The 26031-nt window shown below is 42.4% G+C and overlaps 2 protein-coding genes across 8 annotated transcripts in view; one reads left to right on the top strand and one right to left on the bottom strand.

Annotated features, from left to right (window-relative positions):
* ASTN1 (astrotactin 1) overlaps window positions 1-26031 on the top strand; it is a 374655-nt gene that overhangs the window by 299362 nt on the left and 49262 nt on the right. For 2 of the 4 annotated variants that reach the window (XM_017952711.2, XM_017952715.2), the window contains exon 23: window positions 3416-6859. The exons of 1 other annotated variant lie outside the window; for it this stretch is intronic. In XM_017952711.2, the coding sequence (XP_017808200.2) occupies window positions 3416-3653 (238 nt within the window). In that variant the 3' untranslated portion in view covers window positions 3654-6859. Of the gene's footprint in view, window positions 1-25; window positions 1844-3415; window positions 6860-26031 lie in introns of those variants that run through there. One more of the 4 variants, XM_017952719.3, reaches the window with a different exon arrangement.
* The window catches only part of PAPPA2 (pappalysin 2), a 271490-nt gene continuing 268030 nt past the window's right edge, over window positions 22572-26031 (bottom strand). For all 4 annotated transcript variants that reach the window (XM_021933974.2, XM_021933973.2, XM_021933976.2 and 1 more), the window contains one exon: window positions 22572-25803. In XM_021933974.2, coding sequence (XP_021789666.1) covers window positions 25729-25803 — 75 coding nt within the window. In that variant the 3' untranslated portion in view covers window positions 22572-25728. The remainder of the gene's footprint in view (window positions 25804-26031) is intronic.

Below are 26031 nucleotides of genomic sequence, written 5' to 3' on the forward strand. Positions count from 1 at the left end.
CTCTTAAAGAATTCTTTCACTCCAGCCAACAGGGCAGAATGAAAGTACCACCCAAAAGTCATCCCATCCATCTGACCTCTGACCAAACTGGAGAGAGAATCAGCCTCATTTGGCCTGCTGTGACTTGCAGTTATAAACTTTCCCAGAAGACCGTCATTGAGGACATTCTATTTTCTTACTTTTGAAGGAAAGAGGAAAATTAGATTTATATCCTGAAATAAAATGATTTTATGTGTAAGATCTGGCAGGATTTTTCTACAATCCATAAATAATTTCCTGTTTATAAAGAGTGATAGTTCTTGGGCAAAGAGAGCCACCACTATAGACCAGAGAGAAAAATCTAAGGGATTTTTAATTTGCTTTGTCTCAGTTTTGGTAAGAGACAAATCCTGGGTTAGAAAGTAGATACATGTTTTAAAATGTCCCCTTCACTTCATACCCTGTCTTTGTCTTTACCTTATTCTTACTCATCCCTAATATCAACTCCATTCTCTAACTCTCTCCTCTCCTCTCCACTCTCTCTACCTCCTTCTCCACCCACTCCTTTCCTCTCTGCTCCCCTCTCCCCTCTTCTTCTCCCTTCCCTTCTCTCTTTTGACATTTATTGAGTGTATATATACAGTTCTTTGTCAGGGAACATAAATGTCACAATTTGAAAAGCACTAACATTGCATATATCATCTTGATTTCTAAGGGCATTTGGAGTGCTTTTAAAATTTCTCTCTTGTGACTCAAGAGTCAGAAGCAAAATTGGTTAATGAAGAAAGTGAGCAGGGGAAGAAATGTAGATCTTGTTGTAAAGTAAGGCCACCACTGACTGCACAGTCTCCTCCCAGGAGGCTCCTTCATGTGTAATACTAGTCTTTCATGGCTATATATTAGAAAACATTGTGTAGTTTCATTAGTCTGCAGGAAATAAAATTTGGCTTTTTAGTGTCATGGATCTCAGAGACAACCACAGGAAAGGAAAAATCCTCTGTTTTGAAATACATCAACCCACTTTGGGGTTAATTGTGAAGATGAGCAGAAAAGGGTCTATGGCTGCTTACTTCCTCTGAGCAAACAGAGGATTCCCTCAGTTCACCACAATCCAATTTCATTAAAACTCAATGAGGCCTCCAGATTGAGCTGAGGGTTGAAAATAGTTTGAGAAAAACACTGGTTGCTCTACGAATAAGAAAGAAAGCCACAGGCTCCAAAATGGTCAACGGCAATCCCAAATTTATTATTGTTATTATTATTTAAAGTGAGCACTGAAAGCAGCAACAAAGGCTGTATGGGCTAATTAAATTCATTCTTTTGGAAGGATGATGGGAGTTCTTTGTTCATTTCTTGAAGATGATGCCGATGTTGTCCCTCCCTCTTCTGCCTCTCCCCTTTCTCCACCTCCCATGAACTTGTCAACAACTAATGGCATACAGTAGGACAGACTGAGAGGCAGGGCCACCAGAGTTCTTGTTGATGACAACTTTTGGAAAACCTGCTTGGCCAAACTGCAGAGGCTGATAGGGAAAGTACAGATCATTCGCCCAAGATGATTTAGTCGGCAGGCAGAGTGTTTGTTTGATTTCTTTTGACCCACTATTGAAGTTGGAGAAAATATGACTGTACCTCCCATGACTTCACTCCACTCTTAGCCCTTGACTTTGCTGCTGAAGCTCAAACCCTTCCTCCGATGGACTGCAATCTCCGCCCTTCTCCCAGCTCACCCTTTAGAAATGCAGGGAGGTCATCCCTTGGTGATGCTCTCTGCCAGGACAGTAGAGGAGAAATGAAAGGCATGTGGCTATTGTTCTTTGAAACCTCTCTGTAAATAAGGTGAATAAAATTTCAGTTTCTGGAAGGAATTATGATATGGTTTGGCCGTGTCCCCACCCAAATCTCATCTTGAATTCTCACGTGTTTGGGGAGGATCTGGGGGGAGGTAATGGAATCATGGGGACAGGTCTTTCCCGTGCTATTCTTGCGATAGTGAATAAGTCTCATGAGATCTGATGGTTTTAAAAATGGGAGTCTTCCTGCAAAAGCTCTCTTCTTTTGTCTGCCGCCATGTGAGATGTGCCTTTCACCTTCCACCATGATTGTGATGCTTCCCCAGCCATGTGGAACTGTAAGTCCAGTTAAACCTTTCTTTTGTAAGTTGCCCAGTCTCAGGTATGTCTTTCTCAGCAGCATGAAAACAGACTAATACAAATTGTTGATGAAACTAGAAAAGAGTGGTTCCACACATGAGTTAGACTAGCAGTCAATAAATGCTGCAAAGAATAGTGTTTATTGAGTTTTCCAAGTCAGTAGTCTTTGTTGAGTTTTCCAAGTCACAAGACCTTGTTCAAATGAGAGTATCTTCCTTCATGGGTCTCTGGTTACTTGCATTTTTAAAGAATAAGAAAAACACAACTGAATGAGGTGATCCTGATCTTTTACTCTTCCTGTATTCAGAGTCAAATCCAGTAAGGTCTGAGGACTGACTCTAGGCTTTCTTTATCTATGACACCAGAAGTGAGTGCCAATGGTCTGCACCAGTGACATAGTGTTGCTAGTCCTTTCCCCCAAACTAGATGCCAGAGGCTCTCACACTCTGTGCTCCTGGCCCAGGGAGATCACTCCTTTCCAGTGTGTGCAACTTGAGGCACCTTGCTCTCCTCTCTCCCTTCTCTCTCAGGAATCTGCAATGGCTCAGGTGACTTTCATCACCTTCTTTGTTTTCCCTCTCCTTTGGGGCTAAGTGACAATGATAATGGCCTCTTCACTTTCTGAGGGAGGTGGAGAAATGGAGCATGAGCTCACCTGGAGGTTAATTAGGTGATATGTGCAACTGACAGTCTTCATTTTCCCAAAGGATAATCCTGTGTCAACATGAACTGAGGGTATTATTGTCCTTGCCTTTATTACACTACAGCTACTTCCATCCAGGCATAATTGGTCACATCTAATATCCTTTTCCGTTCAACATAATGGCTGCTTCTACTAGTTCAGAAGCGGCCTTGGAAAGGGAAATATTCAGTCGAGCACATTATTTGTCATTTAGTAATGATAAATGACTAGCTTTAAAGAAACTTGATTTGATTTGTCTTTCAAACCTGCCAACTCTATGATTTTTAAAAGGCATGCATTTCCACTAAAATATTAGTTTTTTTAAATTTTCTCTTCTTATTTTTCCTTACTACATTTTGTCTGTTTCTTTTTGGTGCTTGCTCACTTTGAACATTTATCCCGTTCATTCATTCATTCATTCATTCATTTGCTTGACAGATATTTATGGAGGGCTCACTGTTCTAAGTGCCAAAGGTAAAATAGGGAGAAAACACACCACACTCTGCCCTCTTGAAGTTTAGAGTCTCACACTAACAGTAGCTGTGTTCATCCAGACCCTCTCTTCTTTCTAACTTAAGTATCCTCTGTGCTTGATCCATAGGAAAGCTGGTCTCATCCTTTCCCAGCTTGGGGACCTCAGCAGTTGGTGCAATGGACTCCTTCAGGAACCCAAGATAAGCTTGCGGCGCAGCTCACTCAAGTACCTGGGGTGCCGCTACAGCGAGATCAAACCCTATGGACTTGACTGGGCGGAGCTCAGCCGGGACCTCAGGAAGACGTGTGAGGAGCAGACCCTGAGCATCCCCTACAACGACTATGGGGACAGCAAAGAGATCTAGCACCATAAGGTCAGGGAGCTGCTGCCAGAATGAAGTAGGAAAGAGGAGGGATCCATCTGGGTTGGTTTGTGGATTTTTAATATTTTTTAATGGAACATTAAAACCTCCACAGCAACATCAAAACCAGGGAGAAAGTGATCCTTGCTCCCTGCAGAACTTCTTCAGTATGATGTTCTCCATCTGCATGATTGGGAAATCTGCCAGCTAGTGGCTTCATGCAGTGCCATATTTCTTTAGAGGATTACTTTGGGGTTTGCTTTGCCGTTACTTTGTTCCATTCATTTTTTTCCCCGAGAAGATTACCAAAATGCTCAAGAGCTCTGCTGTGATCCCCATGAAAAGTCTATTAAGTAGGCACCCTGTGCTCACTGAGTTCCTAAATCCATTGCAACCAGGGATAGAGGTGAGGTCAGAAAGTTGTTAGGCCTGCCTCAGGCCCCACGCTGAAACATGCCTCAGGAAGCATCTCACTCTGGGAGCCTTGGCCCTGCTCACAGAGAAAGACAATTAGAAAACTGGGGAAGGTGGCCCCTGTCTGTGCCTCCTGGTTTTCTTCCTAGGCCTTGCTGTCACTATTTCCATACCTGAAAGGTGTAACCAGCTTTCATTATAGGCCCCAGTGGGCCACTTGGGTTTTGAGATCCTTCCTTATTTTAAGCCAGGACTGGGATTAAATCTCCCTCTGTCAGATCTCTGTCCCCTCCTCTGAACAACATGATCTTTGAGAGGGAACAAGATGCCATCTGTCAAATGCACCTTCAGAAAAGTCTACCTGGGAGACTAATTAGCAGTCCACATTCTAGAAAAGACTTGGAGTTTATTATTTTTTTTAAAAAAATCCATGCTTCCTTTGGATGGACTTCTCCAGCCTACCAATATATATCCTTGTGCCTGGATTATCTTTAACCCCCACACCTCTTAGATTGGGCAGATAAGGCTTGACGGATGTCTTATGGGGTCCAGGAGGGGTCAACACTTTCATATCAGTGTTACAGTGAACTAAAGCTATTATTGATCACAAAAAACATCTGTTCATCCCCACCTTGCTAAATTTGCTTGTGTTGCTAGTTTTGCAAATCGTTTCTCTGATAACCATAAGCAGGAGGATTCCACCATGGTCACTGCCCATCCAGTTGCTGGGATTCTGTGTAGGGAAGCACCACTGATGGCAGTTAAGGACTAGAGTGTTGTTTCCATCCCACCGCCCAAGCATTGGCATGGTCACGAATAGTGACCCAGGCAACAGGAAGCCCAGACTTTCAGAAAGAGCCTGGCAAGGCCCTGTTAACTAGCAACGGCCTTAGCCGTCCCATACAACTCAGTGGCCTGAACACACACCTTCAGCCATCATGCCTTTGACCAGGGCTCCTCATTTGGAAACACATGAGAAAGGTCAGGAAACAGATACAGGACCTATAAGGCTAGTCATTGAGCTATACTGGTTTTTTTTCTAAATAGTAATAATGACAGGCAACATTTATTGAGTGTTTGCTGTATGCCAGGCACTGCTCTAAGCACTTTAGGTGTCATTGAATTCTCACAGCAACTCCTGAAGAAAGTGCTATTCTTGTCTCCATTTTAGTGTTGAGGAAAATGAGGCAAGGAGGTTATACAACTTGCCCCAAATCCCTCATGCACTTAACTCACACTGAATTTCAGTGTGAGTTCAGGCTGTTGGTCTCCAGGGCACAGGATCTTAGCTACCCTGCAATACTCCGTTCTGTTTCTGGTATCATCTGGCACACAATTGTCCGAGCTCTCAGCCCAACAGGGAACCTGCCCAGAGAGCTTTACCTGTCCCAAGCATCTGTGGCATGGACGTGTCCTCTGTGCAGTGGAAGGAGGAGGGGCCAAAGTGCGCCCTTGGCCTTTGGAGCTAGAGCACCCTTGGGACCCTCAGTTCCACTGCACGTGGCCCTCCTCCCCACCCTCATGACTGAGAAGGAAGCCTGTGATGAGGCTGAGATAAAGCACAGGGTGGTTTCACTCTCCTGTCTCCTTATTTCCAAACACTGAAGGATTTATTTCAAACTCTCTAATGCACCTGCCTCAGAGATTCCCCTACTTTCAAAGAAAGGATCAGCAGAAAAACTGACTGTCCCACCTGTGGCAAATGCTGGAGCCTCAGTTAAAGTGCCTCAAGGGGCAAATATTTCACCATTGCCAGAGAAGATGTGACAGGCCAATCGGACGGGGCCCAGAGCATCTCTTTGCTGCTACTGTTTGCCATCTTTCTATTCACGTCTGTGTAGAACATGGTGCTTTAAGCTTGAGTGGAAGGAGGGTGAGGCTGCCGATGCCTTCGTGCCCAGAAGTGGATGATGTGGGAGTTGACAGACCAGGGAGAGGGTGAAGCAGGTATCAGGGTCCCTCCTCTGCACCCTCTCCTTCTTTTTATTTTAGGCACACTATCTGCCTCTCTCCTATCTTTCCCTCAGTCTCCCAGGTTCCTCTACCTTTACCTTTGTCTTTTACTTCTTTCTGTGACCCTCCTTTTTTAGACCCCTCTTTCCCCAAGACTTTCTTCCTCCAGTTTCCCCTTGAGTTCTCCCCACTGAATGTGTGTATGTATGTGCACACACACACACATGCGTGCACACACAATGCACACAACTATGACTGGCTCCTACTTACATTCAAGTTAAAAAGGCTGATATGAATGGGGCAGGGGAAAGTCTTAGGATGGTTGTACAATTGACTGGAGGATGTTTTCCCCTTGAAAGACACTATTGATCGCACCCTGCTGACTTTTCCCGATGCTTGCCAGAAGGAACCCATCCTGGCTAGAAAGGGTGATGGTGCTGGACCAGTATTCAACCTCGAGTTTTCAAGCTGCCAAACAGGTCTTAAGGGAGGTGCTTATATCTCACCAACACTCTCCCAGCTCCCGTGTCCCCAAGACCTCTGGAGTTTCCTCTTGAATGTACATGAACCGCTGTAATAGCATTAGACTTTTAATTGAGTGTGCAATTGTTTTCCATGGAGTTTGGTCCATTCATTATTTTTTAGTTAACTACACTTCTTGATATTCAAATGTTCTATTAAAAAACTGAGTATGAAGAAAAACACTTTACTACTGTAGAAGGAAGAAAGAATATCATGTGACCATCTTCAGGTATAACAGTGTTGTTTAAAAGAGAATTATTGTATGATTATAAAAGATGAAATAATTAACTGAATAATAAAACAAAGCTATTAGTAAGTGTCGGGTATGTGGATGTTATCTTGTGTCTTTCAATAATCTGAGTGAACTGGTTAGACTCACCAGGGAACTTGTTAAGGTTTTAAATGTTACACTTCAGATTCCAGACATATGGGCCTTATAGTCATCATTCTAACTGGAAAAAAAAAAAGAATCAAATATTTCATAGCAAATTATAAACATTAAATAGTAGTGAGTCCCATCTTCTCTCTACAACCTTCTCCAAATAAGTAGCCGGTGAAATATATTTGTTGCACAGCTGCTATATTTTAGACACTACACATGATGCAGAGGACACAGGCTTATTCTCTATCAGAGAGCGTGGCATCCTATGGGGAAAATTAGGCATGGAACTTATCACCACAAGGGTGAGGAAGACTATGACAGAAAAGTACAGGATGCTGTGAAAGCTGCTGAAATTTATACTTTGGCCATTTAAGAAAAACGTTGAAGAAAAGTGTTGCAAAAGGCCCTCCCAGACACATTCCTGTCTTACATTGTGTAGGGGCATTTCAGACAGGCTGACTTATGAAATGCTTCAAGATGGGAAGCCCAAAATATGTAATCTCTTTCTTTCTCTCTACAATGCCACTTTAAATAGAGATTATCTCAGCTGCCATCGAAATATGTGATTCTATTTAAATTCTTCAATAATCAGGTGTTAAGTGCCTGGGCTTAATAGGTCCCCTTGAAAAGTAATGATCAGAATCCAAGTCCCTGCCCAAGCAGGGGCAATTAAAAGAAGGTGATGACTGTAGCAGTTTTAAAACATGGCCACAGATTCTTTGACACTCCTGCCATATAAAGTATGATCTACTGCCTCTCTCCTTGGATCCGGGCAGGTTTATAAGTATTTTGGCCAACAGATGGTAATGGAAGTGACACTATGTGACTTTCAAGTCTGAATCGAAAAAGGCCTTAGGGCTTCTGCCTTCTTTGGAACTCTTGCTCTTGGAGCTCCGAGCCGCCACCTAAGAAATTCAAGGCCATTGTGCTGAGACCACCATGCTGGAGTGGTCACATGGCAGGGCTCTGGTCCACAGTCCCAGCTCAGATAACCTTGCCAAAGCACCAAACAGGCGAATGAAGCTGTATTGAGACCCCAAGACAGGTGGTATCCCGGTTGCATGCTACCAAGCAACCTCCACCAATACCACATGAAAGAGAAGAATCACCCTGCAAGCTCCTCCTGAATAGCTGCCCCCCCACCAAATTATGTAACATAATAAAATGGTTATTGCTTTAAGCCACTAAGGGTTTTGTTTCTTTGTTTGTGAGATGGAGTTTTGCTCTTGTTGCCGAAGCTGGAGTGCAATGGTGTGATCTCGGCTCACTGCAACCTCCACCTCCCAGGTTCAAGTGATTCTCCTACCTCAGCCTTCCAAGTATCTGGGATTACAGGCACCTGCCACCATGCCTGGCTAATTTTTTTTTTGTATTTTCAGTAGAGATGGGGTTTTGCCATGTTGGTCAGGCTGGTCTCAAACTCCTGACCTCAGGTGATCCACCTGCCTTGGCCTTCCAAAGTGCTGAGATTACAGGCGTGAACCACTGTTCCCAGCCAGGGATCTTTTAAATAAAAAGAATCCAATCAGGGGTCAACAGTGCCTTTCCATCCACTCAGTGACACAACATTTAGGTAAGCCCTGCTCTGGGCATGAATTCACTGTGGAAAGGAGATGAGAACTTATGGAGACTGGGCCACATCCACAATGTCCCTGTTACCAATGAAGTGGGTCTCTGCCTCCATGGAGGGGAGCAAGAAGAAGGGTGGGGCACTGTATCCTAATACTTCTGAGGGGGTGAATCTTAGAACCCAGATAGGAATTCCAGGAGAAGAAGAGAATTGTTCCAGAGCTGGGAAAAGAAAGACAGAGAAGGGAGTGGACAATTTGGGACAAGGGAAAAACATTGGAAGAGAAGAGTTTCTTCCAATTTTACTTTGTTTTTCTGTCCCTTTGTATTTGGAACTTTTTGGATGCAAATGTGCATACCCCATACTTATTATGTGCCAGGCACTGTGCTAAACACTTGAACTGCATAATATTCATCAATCTTCATTGCAAGTCTGAAGTAAATACTCTTAAGAAAGAAGAAGCAGAGTCTCGGTATCTTTATATATCTTGCCCAAGTTCACAGCTAAATGGAAGTCCAGGCATTTTGACCAAGGGCTGTCTGACACTAACCCTTACACCATACTGCCATCATTATTAATGAGTTTGTTTCTCATTCATTGTCCTAACAAGGGAAAGACTCATCCCACTGAGATTTTTGCAAATCGCAGCCCAGTTACCCCATGTCAGACAATAAGAGAGAGTGTGGTTGGCCAGTGCAAACTCAGTAATGCCATTAGTAAATCAACTCAGGGCATGTAGATTCCCTTTACAAGCTGAGCAGATTGTCTCTTCTTGTTTGTTTAGTTGTTTAGCTTGGTTTGGGTTTTTTATTTTATTTTCCATCTGTCACGTGAGGATTATTCAGAGCCAAGAAATTGTGACTCTCACTCCGTATGTTCAATGTTGCCTTTTACTATGCTTTAATGGTTCTTTTTGTCCCAGTCTCTGTTTTCTGCATGCATCCATGGTAACACTCAATGCTTGGGTGAGAACTCAGGGAACAAATGCCTGCTGCCCTGAGGACAGCATAGCTTGATATGTTTTGATAACCTAATGCCTCCTAACCCTGCTCCCACCAGCAACTCCTATTTTATTGTCACATCAAGTAAGCAATTAATGAGCAGTTTGGTTTCAAACGAAACCTCAACATTGTATAATAAAATTTTACAATTTCTCTTGACATATGTGGGAGTCCAGGACTTGGCTCATGTCTGCACTATTCCAAAGTGAGAAAATAAATAAATAAATCTCTTTGTTCTGGTAGTTTGCAGTGTCTGCTGTAATTGGATTGATTCCCCTAGAGATAGACAGGTTTTTTTTTTGACATCATGTTTCTTCACCAAATCTGCCTTTTGTTAGAGTCTATGATATGCTTGCTCACATGGGAGTACAAATTAGTGTAATTGATTCCTTACTATCTTTCTCAGTGGGAGAACTTTAGCCATATTTTGTGCTTAATAATTAGGAGCAACTTGCTTTGTTTCAAATAATTCAAATGTCAAGTGCCCCTGAGGCTATTGGTGTCCCATGAGTCAGGCAGTGTTCCCTGAAATACTGACTTAGAGATGGAACCGCCTCATGCCCTGTCCCTGTGGTGTGGAAGGATTTAAGTGCCCACAGATAAAACTAAGGCTGAATGTGCCTTACATGCCATTTTGCCCCGATGACCACTGACTATAACAGTAATGCACATACTCCTAATCAACCACTGCCTGTTTGTTCTCCGATCCATTTCTCAACCTTCCACTGTTCTGTATCACATAGTGCTGACTCTTACAAACTATTGGAACTTTTCCCAGACTCCTTTGTCAACAGGCTTCCAGTGTGTTGGGACAGTCAGAGGAGTTGTAGATGATTGGAGGAAAGGAAGAAGAAGGCAACACGGGTATTTCCCCTTCTCCCTGCCTCAGATGGTGTCTCCAGCATCTTCTTCATGACCTCTGTCTCCTCCATGTGATCCTCCATCCCCTCAAAGCAGGAGCTGCGCCCTGATGTTGCTAATCTGATAGGTTGCTCCTATTTGTCCTTCTACAATCCCAAAGTCTTTCTAATTGATTTCTCGCCTAGAACTTCCTCTGTGGAATTACCTAAAATGTATTCTGCTTTCCTGACTAGGTATTGATTAATACATACTTCAAACTAAAAGTTAGTACATATCATCTGACATGGAAATTTTGTAACTCTTTAGGATTTGAAAGACAATCTAGAAGATAACAATTTTATGCCAAAAGTAAGTACATTTTTATGAATTCTAAGATTGATTGCAGGGGTGACGAATAGGTTTCCACTTGAGTGCGAAATTTGATAAAGCAGCAGTGACTGCCTGGAAAACTGACTTGAAAAAGATTCTGAGAATGGATCTGTACCTGGCCAGAAAGAGTGATGGAATGCATGATCAATACTTCATACAGATATTGAAATGGCAAATAGCAAGATATGTGCCGTGCATTTGTCTTGAGTAATTTATAGAGCTAAAATAGGCATGGAATACTCAAAGTCCGTACTATTTAGGAAAATCTATTGTGTATGCATCACATATTGTACATAACTTATGGCATATACAAAGGTGAACATAAGTTCATTACATGTTGAAAATGGAAATAGAGTGAGAACAAATGTTTTTGAGATTTGCTAACCCCACTACTTACACATCAATTTCATAGCATTTCCCTTACGTTTTCTGAGCTGCCATTTTTATGTATAAATCAGTATTTTTTTTAAAGACCTAACAGTGTTGATTTGGTATCTTAGATGGCAGAAAATGAAAAATTTCAGTCTCCATCTGTTTCTGTCACTTGAGCAACGTATCAGTAGGGCTGCAGTCAAGACTTTGACAGAGAGAATTTAATATCAGGAATTGGTGAAAAGGTTCTGGAGAACCAAACAAAACAAAAATATCTGAAACACTGAGAAAGTATAGAGGTATTAATACTAACTGCAGGACACAGCCACAACCTTTAGGGCTGGGAGAGCAAAGGGAGGAATTTGGTTGACTCAAAACTAGATTCCTTCAAAAAGGAGGGGTCATTTGCCTGGTGCCGGGACTTCTTTGGAAGAACATAATGAGGCTGGTTCTTTATTTTCTTTTGTTTATTTATTTATTTATTTTTGAGATGGAATCTTACTCTGTTGCCCCGGCTGGAGTGCAGTGGCACAATCTCAGCTCACCGCAACCTCTGCTTCCTGGGTTCAAGCAAGACTCCTGCTTCTTGGGTTCAAGTGGTACTCCTGCCTCAACTCCTTGAATAGCTGGGCACCACCATGCCTGGCTAATTTTTGTATTTTTAGTAGAGACAGTGTTTTGCCATGTTGGCAGGCTGGTCTTGAAGTCCTGGCCTCAAGTGATCTGCCTGCCTCGGCCTTCCAAAGTGCTGGGATTACAGGCGTGAACCACCGTGCCTATCCGAGGCTGGTTCTTTAATGCACAAAGATGAAAGAGACAGGAATACACTGCTTTTGCCACTGTGAGGAGCCATTGGTTGGAAGCTACTGAGTTGAACATCCAGCCGACAGGAAGGCACCAGCCCCTCTCCCTTCTTCCTTCCAGTCTCCCTGATGCCCCCATCGACAAAAATCTAACATGGACTGACTGACAAAAAGGAACTGGTTTGTAGTGTTCCAAAAGCAGCATCACGAAGCAGAGGACAGATGATGGGTTTCAGCCATGACACAGTAGCTTACTAACTGCAACAAGCAGCCTGAAGGTGGAACAAGATAAGACTCTTGAAATTACTTAGTTCAGTGGCAAGAATATGCCTAGCAGGTGTTCAACTAATATTATCACTCTGGGATCCTCTTCAGTGTCCCTTAGACACTGAAATGAGGCCACATGTTTCACCAACATTATCCTTCCCCAGTTGCTTTCTCTTTGTAACAGGATAGGGTAGCAAGAAAACATGTTCCAAATTTCCATTGCTCATCATTTTTTTTATGTGCCAAAGATCTTTTGAATCTGAAATTAGACTTCCTTTAAGAGGTTTGATTATCATATGTGAGGTTTCTTTGTTGCCGAAGATGCTATATTTTTAATAGCAACTAATGTTTATTGATGATTAATTATGTACCAAGCACCATATAAGCACTTTTGCATAGCGTCTGTAGTCTAAATCACCAAACAACCCTATAAAAAGATACTACCACTATCTACATGTTACACATGAGATGTTACAAACTTCAGTTCCTTTTTGTCAGGCTTAGATTAACTGGTCTAGGACCATACAGCTGGGAGCCACCATTAAGCATGGGAGGCTAGGATATCCCCTTCTTATCACTCTGCAAAGCTGCCATGTAGCTCACTTAAATCACCTTCCCTTCTACATTCGTTCAACATGGTGAGTGAACTGAACTAACAGCAAAATTTGATAAAATGCTTTTTTTGTTTGTTTTGTAATCTAGGAGGAGGGAGCAATGCACACAGTTCTTGCATACAGCAAAACTGGGAGCCTTCTGATAAACAAGACGTAGCAATCTTTTTTATATTTCCCAGCCTTGCTGCTGCATCCAGGTCATTAGCACAGAGGCAGTCCTGCCATGGAGGAGCCATGACTATGGCTCTAGGCCTGTGCACTTTCAAGGCTCCTGGTGATGTGTGCTTATTGGCATAGGTAAAAACGGAAACTCCAGAACTCCTCCCATCTTTGAGCTCACTGAAATTTAACCTACACTGGCTTAACCTACCAAGTATAACTATCATCCTGGCCTGGCCATATTCTCAGACAGACCATTCCAGCTACTGGGATGTCTATACAGTCAGAGGACAGGCACATTCTACCACACCCATTTTGATCTGCTGCATGTACATCATGGTAACTCCTGACCAGGAAGGTCAGTGTAATGCACTTCAGACTTCTGGATCTTCCAAACAGTTTCACTTTTGGGTATCCAATGAAGGAAGATGTTTTGATCCTCACCCTGTAGCTTCTATGTCCCTTGGCAACTAGGAGGGGATCAGAAAATGCCCACATAGAGGTGTTGGTGATGGAGCTGACTAGAGTAGGCAAAGTGGGGGGAACATAAAGAAAGGGTATCTGGTTGCCATGGCAAGCCAGCAAACACTCAAAAGAGAGAAGGAGTGGCCTAGGACTTAATGAAGTGCCACTGGGTTTAAGCAGTAACTGGAATGTCTGAGTGTAGCTGCATTCCTTCCCACAGAGCCTGGGGCCAGCCCACTAGCAGGGACTATCCGTACCTCTCAGGAATGCTCAGGATAAAGACAGCCGCGGAAAAGACAAGCAGGCCTCCCAGGTGTGGGTTTCCATACTCCAGCCACAGAAATTGGGGCCTCCCAGAAGAAATTTGGAAAACTCCTCAAAGAGCCAAAAGGGACTTGATCTACAAATTATTTTTTTCCCTAAAAACTCTGACACTGACATTCTTTGGGGTATGAGAAGGCACTTTGAAAGTCCTTCCTTACAGAAGTTTACTTCTGGCTTTCTCTTTGTTCCCTACCCTACTCTAAGATGGTATTCTCACTGTGGCAGTGGCCCTGGGGTCTGAGAGACCTCACGGTTTGATCAAACGGAAGACATGTTAGCAGTGGGACTGTAGATGACAGTGAGTTGAAGAGGCAGGTCTGGAAATATGCTGGATCCAGAAAAGACAAGATGATAAATATATGGAAGGACTGGGACTGGCATGGCACTGGCAACTGGATTTAGAGAGGACAAAAAAGCCTGAGGTCAAGGCAGAGTTGGGTGTCAGAGTCCAGTGGTTGAATGAAACATTCACTAGCCAGGAGATTCCTAGAAACTCTGATAAGAGTGTAACAGTGAGGTCAGCTGCTGGCCAGGTAGCCGATGAGGAAGGAGACTTGGAGGCCCCCCGAAGAGCCTGGAAAACAGATATTGGCAAAATCTCAACTTGACTTCACCTCTGAGTCTTGCTACTTAAGTTCCCTTCTTCAGACTAACTCTTCTGTCCTATGTCATCATTCCTAAACCTTAACTAGCTTAGAGGAAACTCATGTCTAAAGTGTGCCATGAATGGAAACTAGAAACAAGTAGTGAGATTTTGAGCACTTATGAAATGCTAATAAGGTGATGTAGGGTACTTCACCGAAAAAGAAGGAACAAAATCCATTTACTAATAAATATGTAATCAAATATTAAATATTTAAGAATTTAAAATGTAATCAAATGTGTATTAATAACTGTATTTTTAGCTCCAGCTATACTAGGGAAAGAAACTTGTGCAGAGCGTTTCGTGTGTGCCAGATGCCTTGAAGGATGACTAGATTGCCCATTTAAATGTGTAAAACATCCAAGAAAATTTAAGCTTATCCCTCAACTTTACAAATGGGCCCTAAAAGACTCAATCATCTGCTCAAGGTCTCCCTGAGCTAGGATTCCAACTAGGTCTTGATGTTGAAGTCTGTACTCCCTGGATGAGCACACATGAATACCTAAGTGCTTGCAATGTCTACCAAAGATCACTTTGAGAGAGACAAGGGCTGAAATACAAAAATGCCTTGTTACCTCCGGGGACTTCATTTATACCTAGAGAGAACCTCTGCTACTCTCCCCAAGCAATGACCATCGCCTGGGGCACTCTTCCCTACATGAAGGTAAACTATCTAACTCTAAAATTATGATGGGTGGTTATGGATTGCTCATTAGCGAGTGTGCTGCCCAGGAAGAGCCCCGGGACATGCTCTGGCATTAGCATGACCCTCTAAAATGGTGGAGAAATTGCACTCCCGCTGACATAGTTTTTAAAAAATTTTTCCTCCCTTAAAACTTGGAATCAAGGTCACATTCTATTAAATCTGGGGCCTCAAACTGGAACACGGCATGGCTTTAAATGAAATTATACTTAAAACATAGCCAAAAGTTCATAGAACACTTAATTGTATGTGAGCGTGCATGTGTGTGAGGGAGAGGGAGAAACAGAGAGAGAGAGAAACATTAACCAGCCTGTTAAAATAATGTATATCCCAGGCCAGAAAGTGCACAGGAATTCAAAAGCTGACCAATAACCATCTCCACTAATTTGTTTCTTCTTGGTTCTTTCTGTACCAGGGGTACTTCTGTTTACTTAGGGTAGTGATACACAGAAAAACTATTTTTGAAGTGCCAGCTCCAGGATAGGCACTTCACATTCATTGTAGTAAATCTGCATAACAATTCTGTAAGTTGGAAATTTATTAACATCTTGCCATTTCACAGATGGGAACACTGAGTCTCAAGCCATGAACTAATTTGCTCAAAATCTCCCAACTTGATCTCGGGTCAAGTTGCCTCTTAGACCCTCTATCTTGTTTGATCGACAGTTGCTAGTTTTTCCCCCCATCCACGTGAACTACTTACACCTGAGATGTTTATGTGCACCTGGTAGTCTATTAGCTGGGCAAAAGCATGCCTCAACATAAAACTGATCTTCAAGTCCAGAATACAGTGATCAACTTGAGAATGAATCATTTTGCTGCTGTGTACTCCAAACCCACAGTCTTCTATGTTGGCCTTGCACTACCATCAATTCTTGAACTATTGCTCAAGAAGTGATCAAAACATAAAACTCGTATCCACAGATCAACCCACCCATCAACTGCAAACACACAAATACAACATGCTCTTTTCTTTTGGTTTTCACGTGCATCAAATCGGAGTTGAAATTCAATTCGACACATTTCAAGGTTTTATTTAGGGCAGGAAAGAACACTATGTAAGGCAGCGCCAGAGATCCAAAAATGGGTAATACAGTGTTTTCAGAGCCACCACATAAAGGTGTGAGGTTGTGTCCTGCCCAAGGCTGCCTGATCCAAGGAGTGAATATGTCCAGAAATCCAGCCATGCTACCTGGATTTTCAAGCCATAATCTCTGATGCTGACTTGCCTTTATTCAGATAAAAGGATACCTTTTTCTAACTCTCCCAAAAGGCATCAAATGGCCTAGTGGAGCCCCAAGTTCACCTGCTGTTAAAGAGGTTACAATTGAATAGTGAAGAAAGACAAGAACACACATCTAATAAAAATATCAGTCAAATATATTGATTATCCTAGAAAAGGACAATAGGGGTTATGGGAACCTTAAATCTTATCAAACAGAAAGATGAAGAAAGTCTTCATGAGATTAGAGATGTGTGAGAAACTCTTGAACAAATGAGCAAGTTTTTTGGCATGTGAAGGTAGAAGGGAAGGCACTCCAGGTTAGAAAATAACATGAGCACAAAAGTGGGAACTTCAGGGACTGGGGAGGTATCACGTTTGGCAAGGGTATGGAGTATTTGTTCAGAAGTAGGGGGAGGTCAGTGTAAAAGGTTGACTGTGCAGTGTGAAAAGTCTGTGTTCGAAACTTAAGGACACACAGAGACAGCAAACTCTTTCCATGAGTAATGGGTGACTCCACAAGAGCTGTGCTTTCAGAGGAACAGTGTGGATTCACTGTGCTGGAATCAATTGGAGGGGGACGAGGCAGGTGAGGAGGACTTGCTTGGAGACTTTACCATGGCCTGTTCCAGAAGTGATGCCAGCCCCAGCCAGAGTGAGAGCACAGCAGATGGAAGGAGGATGATGGATGTGAAAGATATGAAGGATATGCATAGATTATTTACAAGTACAGAGAAACTGCTGTAGAAAACAATTTTACTCTGAGTAAAAGCCAGAGTCATTACCATAGCTAACAAGACCCTCCATGGTCCCCTCCACCCCTCAACACTTAACACTGACCTCACCTCTCTCCCTCACTCTGCTCCAGCCATACCAGCCTCAATGGTCTTCCTCACACACACGAAGGTCTCTCCCACCTTATACTTGCTTTTCCCCGTGTCTGGCTCATTCTCCCTCCCAGGTATCACTTGGCTCATTTCCTCACTCCCTTCGCATCTCCAAGAAGCATCCATGGACCTTCCCTATGTGAACTAGCTCCTCTCCAGCCCTGCCACTCCTTACCCCAACTCACTGCATTTTTTTCCATAGCAATCTTCCACAGCTGGCATACATATTTGTTGCCTACTATTTGTCTCCTTCAACTTCAAGTTTCTTGAGGACAGAAACTTTGTTTTACTCACTATAGTATCCCTAGTGCCTTGGATGTAATAGTTGTTCAACAAAAATATATTGACTAAAATAATGATATTATCGGCTATGTGAGTATTTTTAACTGCATTAAAGTCAGAGAAGGCCAGATATAAAACACATAGCTTTGGGAGATACTGAGTTCCTTGATACGAGGTAAATTCATAATGAAGCAGGACAACTCACTGGAAGGAATGCTATAGTGAATAATAATGAACTTTTGGAGACCCTTTCAAGCCTGAGAACCTGCAAAACTAAGTATGGTGCTTTATGTGTGTGGTTTCTCAGGAAATGGAGTGTTGTAATAGAGCATGGCGGGTTAATACACGAACTCTAGAACCAGACTACTGGGTCCAAACCCTGGCTCTGCCACTTACTGGATGTGCCATCTTGGGCTTCTTTGTGCCTCTCTCAATATTTCTCATGTCTCATTTATATTAAGTGCTGCACTGCTCTCCGGTCACTGTCTGACTTCCCAAAGTTAGGGTCCCAGGAATGACTACTTATCTCAGCTACCAAAAAATGGTTTTATGAAAGCTACAAGTCAGTAAGAGATCTTTTTATTTGTTTTTTTAATTTATGGTTTCAGGTGTCTAGATGTATAATTTGTAGATGATTTATTAAATGTATTTTTCCAAACTAGAATAATATAACCCAAAATATCCACCTAAGCATGATGTAACATTACGTTAGCCATGAGATATAAGTAGCATGATTTAAAAAGCAAATTGAATTATATATGTGCGTAATACTTTAGAACTGAACTGGCTAGTGGCATGGCTAGCTACATGTCGCTATTTAAACCACTGAAATTAAGTAACATTTAAAATTCAGTTTTTCAGTCTTATTGGTCACTTTAAAGGCTAGATGGCAACTTGTAGTACCTAGTGGCTACCACATCAGACAATGCAGATGTAGAACATTTCCATCATTGTCGAAAGTTGCATTGGACTGTGCTATTGTATAACTGAATGAATTCAGCAATTCAATTGTCTTTTGAAGAAGATAACCAGTGTTCCACATAGCTAATGCAACTTTATAGGCATATTCCGGCTGAGTTAACAAACATTTCCGCCAACTCCAAAATTTTACCCTAGCCCACTTTCTTTTCTTCAGCTCCATGCTTTATTTACAACCTTTACCCTACAGATCCCTTTCGCTTCTCTCTGAATCAGTGGGATAGAACATCTTCTGCCAGCCAAACTACTTGGGAGTCTCCATTAGTTCTAATTGTCCTGGGAACATAACTAATGATGGCATATATCTTAGTCTCTCTCATGTCAGGGAAGCATGGTGTTTGAGAATTTGAAGCCACAAAAGGGCAGTTCCCCCACCCCCGACTTCCTTTTCTTCGCCCTCAAACTTTTTTTTTTTTTTTAAGATGGAGTCTTATTCTGTCGCCCAGGCTGGAATGAAGTGGTGCAATCTCAGCTCACCACAACTTTTGCCTCCCAGGTTAAAGCGATTCTCCTCTCTCAGCCTGATAAGTAGCTGGGATTACAAGTGTGTGCCACCATGCCTGGCTCAATTTTTGTATTTTTAGTGGAGAAGGGCTTTCACCATGTTGGCCAGACTGGTCTCGAACTTCTGACCTCAAGTGATCTGCCCACCTCGGCCTCCCAAAGTGCTGGGGTTACAGGCATGAGCCACCATGCCCAGCTGCAAACTTTTTGAGAGTATAGTCTATACACATCATTTCCATCAATCACTCTTTAACCCCTTCCTGTCTGGCACTTCTTAAGCACTATGCTGGGTATGGGGCTGCAAAAGTAGATATTTAGGAAACTGAGACTCAGAGAGATTCAGTAACTAGATGACTTATCTAGTGAGTAGTGGGCCCAGAATTCAACTCAGATTTGTCAGCCTTGAAACTTTGTGGTTGTCATCCTTGCAGATCATTATGCTGCTGCCCATGGGTCACAAGTCACCAATACATCCTACATACTGACTTTCTAGGTCCAGGCTCAGTCATCCCTGTCCGCAGCCTCCCTGTGCCAGGTCACCTATCAAGGTAGAGAAAGCATGAACAATGTTGAGTTAATAAGCGATATTTCCCCATTGTGAAGACCACTTGGATATTCTAAAAAGCTATCTAAATTTTCTTACGGATTATTCTTTTTTTTTTTTTTTTTTTTGAGACGGAGTCTCGCTCTGCCACCCAGGCTGGAGTGCAGTGGCCCGATCTCAGCTCACTGCAAGCTCCACCTCCTGGGTTCACGCCATTCTCCTGCCTCAGCCTCCTGAGTAGCTGGGACTACAGGCACCCGCCACCTCGCCCGGCTAGTTTTTGTATTTTTTAGTAGAGACGGGGTTTCACCGTGTTAGCGGATGGTCTCGATCTCCTGACCTCATAATCTGCCCGTCTCGGCCTCCCAAAGTGCTGGGATTACAGGCTTGAGCCACTAATGGTTATTGATTTGGTACCTACGAAGTCGTTACTTGGAAGTCATTTGTACCCTAAGATAACTTGCCTAACTATTCAGGAAGCACTTTGAGTTGCACATATTAAATTGTGGTATGGGGAAAATTCTCTAACTTGAACAGTCTTTTATGTGTATAAACATTTTTAAACCGGCAATTGTCTTCAGAAGGGCATGTTGACGCAACATAATTGGTAGTCATTAAAAAGTCAACACTGTCCCTTTTTTCACTCAGTTTTTTTTTTTTTGCATTTGAATATTTGACTGTTGTGTAGACAAAGACAAAGAAAAGGAAGCTTGTCTATACTAAATTATCTTAGAAGAAAATTGAATTTGAAGAACATTAGCAAATTGCAGTTAATGTGAACTATTGTCATTACTCAGAACTATCTTTCAAGGGTTAGAAATGTTTTTATTATATGCACTTGGAATAAAAATTTGACCTGTAGATTTCTTTCAAGAATGTGCTTCATCATTGCTAATGCATAGCAGTGTAACCTAAAGATTGAGTGGCAGGACCAGATTAAAAATGAAAACCAAACTGTCTTCAGCAAGGAGCCAAATGTGGCAAATCACACACCATAGTGCACTGACCACCAGACTGAATTCTGACTGGAAAAGATGTACTCAATCTCAGGTAGTCTCACCTATGGGAGACTTGAAAATAACCATCTATTTTATAAACTAGCCTTGTGTTTTGCCAGGCCAAATATCCCAGGTACATGTAGAAGTTTTTATGGGCATGGACCTTTAGGGGTTACAAGATTCTCACCACCACTACCCTTTCCTTCTGAGCTAACCACTGGGAAACCTGAAATACTAAAAGTATTTCAGTGGTCTTTCTGGAGCAACATAGAAAGCAATGACCCAAAGTCAGCTTCAGAGATGCCCCTCATTACCTCACCCAACCCTACCCTAAGCCCTTCATCATCTGGATGGCCTGAATCTAAGAGTAGTGAGTCTCCCAGCTGACAGATGACTCATCATGTCATTTAAGTTTGTCAGTCAATGGAAACCAGAGCTCCAAAGTCTCTGTCCAGGACTCTCCCCAGGGAAGCTATTAAGGAAAATGCTGCCTTGCCAGACATTTCTGTCCAGCTGGCCTAACTGGTATGTGCAAGGGCATCTGCTTATACTCAGGGCCTGGCATGAGGAGAGGGCCCTGGAAGGGTGCTCAAGAAGGTTTGCCCTCAGTTTTCCTACCATTTGCTATGAACAACAGGCAGGAGAGAAAATCGGCTTAGCTACTAAAAAAGCCACAAGGAAAGCAATGAGCACCGTGAAACATAAACCGGTAAAAAGACATTAAACTTTCACATTGCAAATGGATCTGGGTTTACTCTTTGGCCTAGCAGGCTGAACACTGTGCAGTAGAAAATGTTACATTTGGGGACAAAGAACTCGGATTCCCACCCCAACGTGCACTTAGATATGTGAACTTAAATTTTCCTGTAACCTCACAGACACTCGGTTTCTTCATCTGTAAAATGAAAAGAAACAAAACAAAACTGTCCTTGCTCTGCCTAACCTGTGGGTAGCCATAAACCATATGAAAACACTTAGTAAATCATAAAGAAGATGCTTTTTTCTCTCTCTCAAATGTTTATTTCTAACCACAAACCTCTCTCCCAAGTCCAAGCTCACATTCTCAACTGTCCATTCCACAGTTCTTTCCACATGGCTCATACGTGTGCTGAGATATCTACTCAGCCCTTCCAGTAGCCAGGTGGTGACTGGTGTGGCCAGAAAACTCTGCAAACTGGCCCCAACTGCAGAAGCCTCCTCTAGGGTTCTGAACACTGCTTTGGATGGCATTTCCTATCTGGCCCTCAACCTGAGTTTATTGAAAGAGCAAATGAATACTCTTCCTTTAAAAGCCTGCTCCTGCTAGCTTTCCTCTTGACAAGCTTTCAGATTGTGTATTTAATGCAGAGGCATCATCCTTGACATTTCATTTCACCTCTCTCCATCCTATTAATCACCATTTTTCTTTTCCTTCTAACATCTTGGTGTCCCACAGAACCAGGCTAACTCCCTTCATATGATCTTGAAGAACTTTCTCTACCAGGCTGTGGCTTACCGTTCTTATTTGTGAAGTGAGAATATGTTATTTGCAGCTCTGTTGTAAGAATTAAGTAAGATTCTGTATTTACCAAACATATGGTACATGCTAGCTTAGTTCTACCTTCCAGCCAAGCTGGATGCCTCACTGATGTTCCATAATGCACACCGATCCCATTCCTACCTCCACAGCTTCAACCCTCTTATTTACCTTGCCTGGACTCTCCTCTCCCCACCCCCATTTCTGCCTGTCAGATCATATGCATCCTTCCCCAACCAGTTTCTAAATGCTGCCTACCTTTGGCATCCAGGAGTGAGCCCTACTTCCTCTGAAGTGTAAGTAATTCTTGCACTTTATTTCAAAACTCAGGAAACATTTGACATTCCTACCTCACATTCTACTTTCATATATGCCATGTCTTCTTATGGGCTTTCATGTTCATCTTCCTTACACATTCTATTTACTTAACAAATTATTTTTAAATGACTAAAAGAAATGACTAATCAATCAAATAAATAATGACTGTTGCCCGGACCCGGCACAAGACAATGGAAAGTGATTAGAAAGTGATGAAATGATTTAAACAAAGAGACACCAAGACACATCATATTTTGTGTGCTGATTTTTTAATGAACATCTTATAGTCTTACAAAATAACTGGCTGTAGCTGTTTTACATTACAATACAGTAGATCAGCTCCTTTCACTACATTCCCAATCAAGCCATCCCCTTGGGTGTTAACTAATGCACTCAATAGTGATCACAAAGAATACAGGAAGTGCCAAGTTCAATGCCTTATAATAGAAAGAAGAGAAGAAGAGAATCAGGAAGAGCTCTTTACTTTCACAATCCCCTTACTTTCATTTCTGTCAGAATCTGCCCATTCTCCTCACCCTGTCCCCTTAGCTGCCTTTCTGATTGGAAGCTGTCATGCCAGTTGTCAGAGCCAGCTAGCCCTGGGCCACCTGGGCACAATCAAACACACAGAAGAGTCTCTGAGAAAGGCTGTCAATGACCACATGGGTGGATAAGAGCAGCAGAATGTGGACCACCACATGGAGTGAGTGTGAGTTGATGTTACTGGGATCTGTGACCACAGCGTCTTAGTCCTTCCACTTTATCAGTGACCTGAGTTGCCCAAAACATCAGGTCCCAGGAACAAAGACTGGAAGAACCTGCTGTCTCTGAATAGCTATAGCTGACTATGGCTGGGAAGCCTTATAGCCTAAGAGGCTTTTCACACACAACAGGAACTTTCCTTTTGCCTTCCCAGAGCAGTGGTGAATTGCAGAGAATAAAATATTTTAAAAAGAAGTTTAAAACAGAAATGTTCTTACTGTTGCTCTTGTGGAGAGACCGTATAAAGACACACACTGGCGTGAACCACAGGCTCCATGTTCCTGAGCTGAGTAATGCCCAGGATAACAATTCCTCTGCATCAATCTCAGACAAGGTAGGATTCCCCAAGGCAGAACTTAGCACACGTCCAGCAATTTGGACATTTTCCCCAAGAAAGCAATTTTATAAAATTTTGAAAATAGAGTGTCTAAACTTTTCCATTGTCCTTTGCATATTGAAGCCTATCAGAATCCCAATAATAAATATGTTTGTCTTCTTGGAGGCACTAAGCATGATCCAAGACAATGAATGGTATCTGAACGACACTTTCTTTATGCTAGTGATGAGAGGACAAAAGGTTTTTTTTGAATGGGTGAACTCTGCTCTTTCCTTTTCCCAATAACTTTGCCACCCTCATTCCACAAACCCACAGATTAATGTGGGTACATCGCCTTATTCGTGTTTTACTCCCTTTCAGGGTATTGTTCTTCCCTACATGATAGTGTGGATAATATTTCTATAGTTGTGGTAGTATTTCCTATTCCTATTTGCACAGCCATTGCTCTAGTGTTGATGGGAAGAGTAGAAAAACTGTGGTCAAAGCAAAAAGAGCAGAAGGATGGGAAGAGACCACAGTTGAGCTCTAAATTTTGTCTGTTCTTCGTTTCCATTGGAGAAGAAACTTCAAGGGAGACAAGCCTCACAGCCTTCCTAAAATGAGTAAAACTAGAATGTTAAACAGAAATTGGCTCCTTACTCTCTTTCCCTAGGGTCTAATCCAGAAACCGTCACAAGAAAATGTAACTGCAACAGACTACATCCCAGTGAGCCTGGGACGTAAATAGAGAGAGGCTTAATGTGGTCATTTCATGTGCAGTCCATCTATTGGATAAGAAAGGGTAAAAACAACAAAATGGACCTTAAATAGCTGAAATTCTTCTGTCTCCCCACAGAGTGTCACCCTTGCTCCGTGCATTTCTATAACTTGCTCAAGTCAAAATCTCCGGCTCACAGATTTTGTACATGATACTTCAAGAGAATTTATCTCAGATTCTTCATTGCTCAAGGGACCCACTTTGGTCTTCTTTGGAGACTTGGAACAAGGACCGAGTCTCCCTGGTCACTTCCATTCTCATTCCCCGGGCCTGGATTTAACCCTGACAGTTCTTGCCTGTTCTTTCATCTCCTCCTACCTTTCTCCTATATCATTTCCATAACATTTTTCCCCCAGAAAAATCAACATTTGGTCATGTGACTGTGAGTGATGGCCAGACTTGGAAACTTCTAACAAGAAGTGGGACTACAGGCCAAGTATGAGGAGCGTGTGAGTTCCTGTAATCCTGGTGATCAGAGAATGGGCCATAGTACAAACTTGCTGACTGGCTGACAGCCACACTTGGAACAGGCATGTATGGAAGTGCAGAAAATCCTGGGTCTCACCAACTCCAATTGGGAGTTCTGAGAAGTGGACACAAGTTAGTATATTCTTTGTGGACAGATATTCAAGAACCATAGTCTAGTTCTCCTGGACCCATCACCAATGGTACTCAGACCCAACTTCCTATGCCTCTTAGTACCACCATTCCAACTCTCCATCTCCTTGGTCATAAAATGGGCCCAGCTCCCAGGTCATAACAAAAAGATGATTAGCTTTACATGCTAGCATCCAGAATTTCATTTAACTACTGTCTCTCCTTCTGCACTTCCCATTCAACCTGCCAATCCCCATCCATAGAAAGATGGGAAAATAAGTTGCCTTTCTGTCCTCAAAGTCTCAGCATTCATTTTGAATGTGAACTTCACAGCAGCATGTGTGGAACAATGAATAATTTTTAGCTTAGTAAACAGCAAAAAATATAATATATATAATATATTTATATAATTATGTTTAAATACTTATAAAGAATTAATAACTAACTTCATTATTTAAGGGCAACTACACAAAAAGAAAAAAAGCCAGTTGAGAGCAGACAAGCTCTGAAACATGGCAATTCATTCAAAATGGGCATTAACAGAGTATCCCTGCCAATTTCTCCTCTAGTAGTTTGGTAATGGTTTACAAGTTGGGTGGGACTGAATAGTTGGCAGGGTGTAGAGTGGGGAGCAGGGTAAGAGTTGAAGAAACGATTTAATAGAATATAAATGAGGGAGGAGGGTCCTTATGTATCTATTGTATTTCCCCTTCCATGTTAATCAACTGCCACTTTAAAGAAACTTTTGCCTATGATTCTCTCCTACTTGGGCTATTCGATGAACTAGTTGGCACCTATCAATATCCTCTGGCATTTCTTATAAGATCCTTCATGCTCTTCCTCCTTCCTCCATTTCATGACTGTTCTTCATTCACCCTTTGTTTCCTCCTGGGTCAGCCTCTCTTTCTTACTGCCTCTGAGGCAGTGGAGGGAGGGGCTTGCTTGTTCCCACAGTTACTGATTTTCTTCTGCCTTGGGGTCCCGGCAGGTGCACTCATCCAGGTCACAGTCAGCAGCAAATGGAATGACCTAGGGGAATGAAAGGGAAGTTGAAATGTGATAGCTTCACACTTTTCAACCAGCTTTCACTTTCCTCACTTGGTCCCAGAGGAACTGTAGAATTATGTGCTAATATCACAAACTGGAAATTAACACACAGTTTTCCCACTCACACATCATGTCACCATGTAGCTTTGGCAAGGTAATTGTTCCTTGCTTCACTTTTCTCATATACAAACTGGGGAGGACAATAGAAAC

Source organism: Papio anubis, chromosome 1 (genome assembly GCF_008728515.1).
Source record: "Papio anubis isolate 15944 chromosome 1, Panubis1.0, whole genome shotgun sequence".
Taxonomy (NCBI): Eukaryota; Metazoa; Chordata; class Mammalia; order Primates; family Cercopithecidae; genus Papio; species Papio anubis.